The sequence below is a fragment of the Austrofundulus limnaeus genome, unplaced genomic scaffold, assembly GCF_001266775.1.
Source record: "Austrofundulus limnaeus strain Quisiro unplaced genomic scaffold, Austrofundulus_limnaeus-1.0 Scaffold42, whole genome shotgun sequence".
In the NCBI taxonomy this organism is placed as follows: Eukaryota; Metazoa; Chordata; class Actinopteri; order Cyprinodontiformes; family Rivulidae; genus Austrofundulus; species Austrofundulus limnaeus.
Genome location: NW_013952444.1, coordinates 126,358 through 135,335, shown reverse-complemented (window position 1 = coordinate 135,335; position 8,978 = coordinate 126,358). Strand labels below are relative to the sequence as shown.

The window sequence follows — 8,978 nt, the reverse complement described above, 5'->3', positions numbered from 1 at the left end:
TGTGTGTGTGTGTGTGTGTGTGTGTGTGTGTGTGTGTGTGTGTGTGTGTGTGTGTGTGTGTGTGTGTGACTGATCTGCACAGCTTTTTCGCTGATATTAGTTCGAAAAATCTGAGAATTGGCTTCTTATTGTGTTGGTGTTGTCATATTTATATACGTGATTTGTTTTGTTTTCCACAGGGGAAACCGTCTCCACCTGCGCTGGTGTTCAATCATCTTTTTACAGACATCAAAGAGGAACCAGGACACCCCACCCTGGTCCATCCCAGGTACTACAGCTCACCTGTGTTGGCTCGCCTCCTCTGAAGCCACAGCCACCATTTTCATTTAAGAGTTTAATTTTTTCTCATTTTGTCCAAACATTTAGTGCACGCACGCACGCACGCACGCACACACACACACACACACACGTTCTAAAACGATCTGGTGATTAAAAATCACAGAAGATGAAGACAGAACAAAAGAGCACCTCTGCTCCCGTGTGCGCAGGGTTCCTCCAATCTTAGTAGAAAATCAGTTTAATTTTGTTTTCAATTTTATGTTTTCTAAAGCCCACAAGAATGTTTTTAATTTCCTTTTTTTAATCAAGTTTGTCTGAGAAAGTTCTGGTTTGAAAAGATTAAATCGGAAAATATTTAGAATTTTTCAATCAAAGAGTGAAAAGGATTATTATCGCTCTAGATCCTTTTCATTTGGTGCCAAATAATCGATAAATATGCCACTTAGTTGGGCTTGTTTCTGTTTCACTGGGTGCTTTATATTGGAGTTTCTTTGAAGAAGCAGGAGAAGCATTTAAGATGTGTGTTTAAAGATGCTCAAGTTTAATGTGGCTGCCCAAGAGAACATTAAAAGCTGCTGCTGTAAACCTTCTATCAATACCTGAAACTTTTATTAGTTGACTTGCTGTTGAATATTTATACCACAGGCAGCTTCTATTTCAGTAAAACTCTATAAAAACAAGTTTCTTTTTGACTTTAGTTTCATTTTTCATCTGTGTTTCATAACGCCCGCTCTCATCTTCTCTGTTCCCCCAACATCCTTCTTTCTTCTTCTTCTCTTGTTTTTACTTCTGACTCTGTTTCCCTCCTTGTTTTGCACAGCAGCTGTTTGGATACGGCTCTGTTTTAGCAAACACAGTAATCTGGCCCAGATTAAAGCCCGGAATTAAACGGTTTACGGAGCGTTTGCTACATGTGACTGCCTTTGACATGCAGGCCAGACAAATTGGGAGGATTAAAGCCGCGATCACCTGCCAGCATCACACGACTGCTGCACATTTCAACCAGTCGAGTCTTGCAGTGACTCGTCCTCGCTGAATGCTGCTGCCACTCGTAGCGTTTAAAGTTTTATTGAGGTTTCTGCAAACAACCGTTATTTGCACACATGTGTAACACTGGCCTTCCATTATTCAGGTCCTCCTGACTCGCTTTGTGTGAAGGAATTTTAGATTCTCGCTCAGCCAAACCAGCAGTGCCTCATTTCCATCCAGAGCAGGAGAAGTCTCGGCTGGTAGGGCTGGAGCATTTCACGCAGAGTCCCACTGAGCTGTCAGGCTTAACCTAGTTCACTGCTTCAGCCTCAGCGCTGTCTGGAGGGGACTGTGGCTGTAGGGGGTGGGGGTGGGGGGTTCAAAGCTCCTCTCCTCCCTTTCTCACCACAAGGCTGGGGAATAAACAGAACATGCTGGCTTCAGAGCATCTCCAGGCAGCATCTCTCTCTCACCCCCCAGTCCTACCAACTACCTGGACATCTGTGATAAGCTGAGGCTCTGTTTAGGCTTAGATCCTGAAAACATTTGATAAGAAATATCCATATCCCACACTTTGTTTCCTGCCATCAGATGCTCCCGTTGCTTTGAGATAAAAAAAAAAAAAAAAGATGCCAAATGAAGATTGACTACATAAAAACTCTGACCTCAGAGATTCATTTAACTATTACCTTCCTTCAGCCTCAAACCCCACTTTTCTCTGACTGAAAGAAACTCACGCAGCGTTTAACCGTAAACATCTGCTCTTTTGTTTGCCAGCTACTACCTGTACACGTACGATAAGATGGTGGCTCCCAACGTGTCGCTGAGGAGGGAAGCAGAGATGAGCCCCGAGATGCTCGGCGCGCTGCTCAAACATCATTACGGCCACAGAGTGATGGGCCACGATGAGCCGCCCATGGGTCAGTACTGATGCACACACAACGCACTCACAAACACAAACTGTGATTTAATTTGGATCTTTAAAAGAACGCTTTAACAATGTCAGATTTTATTGTTGGTTATCAAGGCTTTTTTTGTTTGTTTGTTATCAAAACTCCTGTGTGACCTGCTAGAGCTCAGAGTTGTGGATGACTCTCAGCTACTACCACACCAAGTTTTAGCTCAGTGTCTAAAACCAACATGTATCTATTGGCGGCCATTTTGAATCAAATCGGCTCCAAAAGTTAGAGTTGTTGAGGCGCGTACGGTGATCAAAACCATTGGCTGCATTAAAATCTCTCCTCTATAAGTACTTGACATGAACACAGCGAGCAGCAGCAGCTGTCCTCGTGCAGCATAAGCAGAAATGACTGGCAGATCAAGTTCACACGACTAACTCAGAGCCGACACATGCTTACTACAAACACACACACACTTTGGCTCTACAGCTTGTAGTGATGCATCGAATCGTTCGTTGACCTTCATCTTCCAGCTCTGCAGGCTCCTGACTGTCGATGAACGCAGCAGTGACCTCCTCTCTGTGCGTTTGCATCGAGACAAAAAGGATGAATCACAGCAACCATTTCCGTCTGTCATTATTAACACAGCGTCTGACTGCCAGCCTGCCCTTCTCTCTCTCTCTCTCTCTCTCTCTCTCTCTCTCTCTCTCTCTCTCTCTCCCAACCAATCTGTCTGCTTTCCCTCCATCTTTCTGGCAGACACATCTACAACCACTCTGAGTCGGCTATCCATCTGTTCCTGTACTTCTCTTCATTCCATCCATCCATCCATCCATCCATCCATCCATCCATCCATCCATCCATCTGTCCATCCATCCTTGTCTCTTGTTTCTTTCCTCATCCCTCTGTCTGCTGTTGTCTCATCCACCCACTCCTCTCCTCCCGCTGCGTGCTCTCCTTTTTTCATTCCATCTTCTCGTGCCGTCTCCCTCTTCCCTTCAGAGCACTCAACTGTTTTCTCTTCATTTTTCCTGTGAAAACACACTGACTCGCTGCAGAAAGTAGGCTGGAAATGACTTATTATTATTATTATTACAGTTTGCCTCCAACATTAAAGGACCAGCGTGCCTTAAAGGAATGCGTATCACCCGCCCCCCTCCTTTATGCCTGGGTTTTAATAAGTCTTTATTTATAAATCAAATCTTCAAAGCATCAAAGCTTTAAACCGGTTCAAATTGTGATTCTTGCTCCAGATTACCAACCTACTCATAGTTTCCCGTGATGCACAGCTTAAAGACCACAGTGAGGGAACAAACCAGTTAGAAGAAACAAGAAGCCGGTGCAGAGCAGAGCAGCTCCTACACAAGCCCTTTATTCCTTTCTGTGTGTCTGAGGGCAAAAACACAGAGACTGTGTGGGCGAGCGTTCACTGTTTCCATGCTGTGTGTGTGCGTGTGTTTCGTTTAGGAAGAAGTTTCAGCTTCCATCAGGTAGCGAAGCGTGCACAGGTTTTTTTTTTTTAACCACTTCTCTCATCCTCCTCTCTCACCCCTCCTCAGATCTCCACGCGTCGCCTCCCGTCACCGCCGGCGCCGAGGAGGCCAAATCCCAAAGCGCCGCCGCCGCCTTGTCAGCCGCTGAGAGGGAACGCCAAACCCAGGCAGTTTCCATGGAGACAAGCAGCCCGGGCTGCAGGAAAGCCACCCACCTCCCCTCCTCCCACACTCCTCCGTCTGCGTCGTCGTCGGAAGCGGAAGCAGCAGCTAAGGATACGAGCGGCGTGGCGGCGGGGGGGCTGGAGGACGACAAGGACAGGATCGTGGTGGAGATCATGCAGATGTACAGCAGGCAGCAGGAGAAGCTCAACTCCACCCTGCACAAGCAGCTGCAGCTGGAAATGGTGAGGCGGTGGGCGGGAAAGATAAACGATGACGGGATTACCCCGACCATAACTGTCCCAGACGTTACAGTGTCTTCCATGTGGACGAGGAGGGGACGCTCACCTTCCACCTGCCCCTCCTTCTCCTCCAGGTGTCAGATGGACCCGACACTTTGATTTCAGTTCAGCCAAACAATGTAGTGAAAATTAATGTTTTAATAATACAATTTCATGAAGGTCCTAGCTCTGTTTGACCTCATTTTTTGTTCCATAATTCGCCACATGCTTTCAGTTAATGAGAGGTCTGAACTGCAGCCGTGCTGTTTTAATGCTGCTGTATGTGATTCAGCATCGCCCTGCTGAATTATGCAAGGCCTTCCCTTAAAAAAACATTGTCTGGATGGAAGCATATGCTGCTCTAAAATATATATATTTGTTGCCTTTTCAGATTTGTAAGCTGCTCGTGCAAGAGGCACTAATGTACCCCCATACCATCAGAGAGGCAGGTGTTTGATTAGTAGAAAAAGTTGGATGATTCATCTCCTCTTTAGTACTTTGAACTGTGGTTTCAAAATAATTTAACATTTTCATTGTAAATAATATAAATAAGTATTTAATGTATATTTTATTAATTTAAAAAATAGTTTTTGAGGTTTGAAAATCATTACATTTATTCCTTTTTTACTGTTTTACTCAACTTTATTGGACTTGGAAGTGTTAAAGCCCACTCATTTATTTCAGTTTATGGAAATAGATGTGACCTACATGACTGGATGTTCTCAGCTTCTGATGAATTATGTTTTTATTTGGAAAGTTGCTGATCTAAGATGAGATATCCTTCAGTCACAAATCGTCCATCAGCTGCTGTATTTGTGCTAATTAGAATTTTATTTTGCAATATTTCTTCCCACTTTTTGTCTTTTTGCTCTTAACTACTCTCTCCTCCCACTGAATCAGTGTTAATGTGTGTCAGAGGTTAAAAACACAGTTCTGAATCCTGTCAGAATTTGGGCAGCGTTGACCCTCCTGTGGCAATTCCCCGAGGAGTGGTCTGCAATTTCAAGTGTTTTTTCTACAGGGGTCAGTGCAGTGTCACATTATTACAGTTGTTTTCTTTGACTCCGTATCTTCAGGAGCTGGAGGCGTTGCGAGGGGGCGAGGCGGCGAGGCTCCGGGAGCTGAGCGCCGAGCAGCGGGAGCTGCGCAGCGAGCTGGAGGCGGTGCACAGCGAGCAGGCGCGGCAGCTCAGCCAGGCCCGCCAGGAGCAGCTGGAGCTGGAGACTCGTCTGGAGCAGCTCCGACAGCAGGCCTGCGCCTGCGAGCCAGGGGCCCAGCGCCAACAAGAGGCCCACTACACAGCACAGGTACAAGCTGTCAGGAAACTGATGCACCACCACGTTTAAATAAAACTTAGTTTAATAATAATAATAATGCATTTTATTAATAAAGCACCTTTCAGGACACCCAAGGACACTGTACAATAGAAAAAGTAAAATGGAAAAAAACTGTAGATGCATATAATGATAAGGGTAGTGTGGGAGAAACAGAAATGTGGAGTACAGAACAGTCATATAAGTTTAAGGATGTATATAAATATAAATATAGGATAAACAGCTCTCAATATCATTTAACCATTTTTGTTCTTTTTCTGTCTGAGTATTTTGTTCTGTAGAATGATTTGAAATGTATGTGACCCATCATATCAAAATGAGGATTAAGTCAAATTTGTTCAAAATGACCTAACTACATTTTCAGATTCCTGCTTTAAAAGCTACATTTTGATACCTGGATGATTCTGATATCCTAAGCTTATCCAGAGATATGACTTCATTTGTCTGTTGGCTACAATAATACATTACTGTTTGGTCTGAATCCTAATTTTATGTAAATTTATTGAGTAATTTTTGATGTTAATATAAAGAGGAAACCTCAAATATTGTTTGTAAAAACTTTCCTAACTCACAGGAAAAAATCCAAAATTTTAAGGTATTTTTCCTTAAAATCTGTTATTTTTTTGTTGCCACTGCTCAAAAAAATGCTTAAATTTTTTTGTGTTATGTTTCAGACAGTTCATTCAAATGATACATTGATAAGGCATTAATTTATTATATTTTGACAAAATGCAATTTTTGCACACGTTTAAATCAAAACCCTGTATCTGCCTGCTTTTCCACATTCATCTTTTGGACTTAATCCTCGTTTCGATGTGATGGGTCACATATATTTGCTCTCTCTCCGTTGGATATGTCAAACATGATTAATTCTGTCCTGCCTGAGTCACTGGAAGAATGTAAAAACAGATTCAGAGCCGTTGTTTTGGTTTCCACCACATTCAATCTTCACACAGACGATGTTCTGCTGGCTGGAGCTCAGAGCTGCAGGACCACCATCACCTTTCGTTCTGTGTGTTAATAGTGTGTGTTTGTTGGACCGACAGAAGGCCTGACATTCAGAACTTCATGTTCCCACTGCCAGAGCTGGAACACGAGTTCAGCTTTCACACAACTGCATACCTCTAGCTTCAAACCAGTTCAGTGTGTCTCTCATGTGTCGTATTCACACGTCGACCGTTCTGTTTTCTGTGTCCTCTCAGCTGTCGGAGCTCCGTCAGAGGCTGGAGCAGGCGGAGGCCGACCGGCAGGAGCTGCAGGAGGAGCTGCACAGGGAGCGGGAGGCGCGGGAGAAGCTGGAGCACACCATCGCTCAGCTCAAGCAGCAGATGGCCCAGTCTGGCATGATGGGAGGCAGTCCATCTCCCCCTCTCACCCCCTCCACCGGACCCCTGAACGCCCACTCTCCACCTTGCTCTTCCTCCATCTCTGAGGCCCCCGCCACTGGCCATAAGTAACAGCCACCCGTCCCCCCAGGCTGCTCCTCCCTCTGCCACCACCCCCCCACATATCAGCTGCCAACTCCACAGACACGAACAGTTGAACCGGAGGCAGAACGGAGCTTCTCATCTCCTCAGGCTGGTCTGGAGTCGAGGACCCCCCCCCCCAGTTTTAATTTAACATTTTATCCTTTTTATTTTATTCCTGCTTCCCCCTCCCCGCTCTTTGAACAGTAGTTAAAGATTTTTGGGCATGTATGTTTGATTTAATTTATAGTTTTTAACTGAACAAACGCTGCTCTTGGAAACCCATCACTATGTTCCCATTTGTTCCTGGACTGAAACACTCTGCGGACCCCTCCTCTCAGCGCAGACCACTCTTCTTCTCCCAGGAACTGCAGCCGGCTCGGCGCTCACACACACACTCGATGCTCGCTGGGCGATGTCCAGTGTTTCTTTATAACAAACTCCAAACACTCAAATACAAGTGAGTGGAGGAGACTGAAAAACATTTAAATATTTACTTTTTATTTTTCTTCTTTTCCTTGTTTTGGACTCCTTATAGACACAAATATATAAGATGCTAAAATATCAAGTCTTTATGGAGGAAAGAAAAGACATTTATTGTACAGAAGAAACCGTTTGCAGATGTTGTAAAACCTCATGAAAATATGCCAATAGTGATGCTGAATTAGAAGTGACTGTTTGGAGTGCACCCCCTTAACCCCCACTTTAATCCCCTTTTAAAGACAGAAATATAATCTGGCCTGGACTAAAAGACAAAAGCTTGGTTTCCTCTTCACTCTGCTCTGCTGCACCTGGACTCCTCCCTCATTACATCTTCCATTAGAAACAAAGAAGCAGCACTTAACACGCCCTCTTCCCTGACAATTGAGGGACTTTTTTTAAAATTAAAAACAAAAAACGTAAAAAAAGAAGAAAGCCTCATGTGTGGTAGCCACGCTCTGATAAAATGTTGGACACGTCTGAGTGTATCAGAGCGTTGACGCAGAACAACAGCCTCAGAGTTTCCAGTGGATGATCAAAGCTGCAGTCTGTCACCACGCTCCGAGGCTCCTCACCGGCGGGTTTTTACCCTCGCGCCGTTTGTCTTCTAAGAACGAGGGTGAAAGCAGACAGCCCGGTTCTGGCTCTCGTTTCAGTGAGAGAGGGGAAGAACTGGTGCGCTCCCTCCTTTCGCTGCAGACTGGGTGGCCCGGACGCCGTTGTGTACTGAGGGAGCCCCCCACGGTTTTTTCTTCTTTTTTTTTCTTCTTGTTTTGAGCCACCAGAATGAGGGCGGCTGCTGCTGTCTGGGGGCCCCCCAGTCCACCCTCAGAGGTGCACAAAGCTCCAGCTCCACATCAGCAGAAGTCCAGTCAGAGAAAGACAGGATCCTCATTGTCTCAGTTGCCAGGCAAAAAAAGCGCTTTTTATCGCCACTAAGAAGATCCGTGTGTACGTGTGTGTGTGAGAGAGTGTGTAATAACTGTGTAATGAGAGTCTTCGGCTAAACGCTGAGCTTTTTTCTTTATGCATCTGCTGTTAATGCAAACTGATAAGACATTCCACTGTGCTCCATCCTGTTCGATGCAGATATTTTGTACACAGCTTCCCTTTACAATAACAGAATTTAAAGGTGCTCATTGCAAACTGTGAAAGCAAACAAACCATCCCGTTACATTCAGCTGCATCACATGGTAAACTCATCTTTTTATCTTCATACTTCACACAGCAAGTCTTTACAGAAACATACAACAATGCATCAAAACCATCAGCCTTCTCCCTTCCAAACCACTTCCATGGACGTCGCTGCTGTTTTTATAGGTAAACAAATGCACTTGGTAGCTGGCAGCTGTTTACCAACAAATTTTTAATTTAAACACATCAACCTTTGATATGAGGGGGGAAAAGTGCTGGTTTTGTTTCTTCTGAATGTTTCAGGGGCCGCTCTTCACGACTTTGCGATGAGCACCTTTAAAGATCGAGCGGCGGATGGAGGTGGTCTGTTGACGAAATGCCATAAACGTTTTGTTCCATGAAAACATTTACTGAAACCAGAGAAAAAAATATTTAACATATTAACTAAAGATTTATATTCACTCTGTAAATAAAGTAGTCA

At 44.6% G+C, this 8,978-nt stretch overlaps 1 protein-coding gene across 1 annotated transcript in view; it reads left to right on the top strand.

Moving 5' to 3' along the window:
- skila (SKI-like proto-oncogene a) overlaps positions 1-8,978 on the top strand; it is a gene marked incomplete in the record, with an annotated part of 28,028 nt that overhangs the window by 17,349 nt on the left and 1,701 nt on the right. The window contains 5 exon segments of the mRNA XM_014007408.1: positions 180-268; positions 2,026-2,168; positions 3,707-4,047; positions 5,160-5,390; positions 6,620-8,978. Of these exon segments, the coding sequence (XP_013862862.1) occupies positions 180-268; positions 2,026-2,168; positions 3,707-4,047; positions 5,160-5,390; positions 6,620-6,874 (1,059 nt within the window).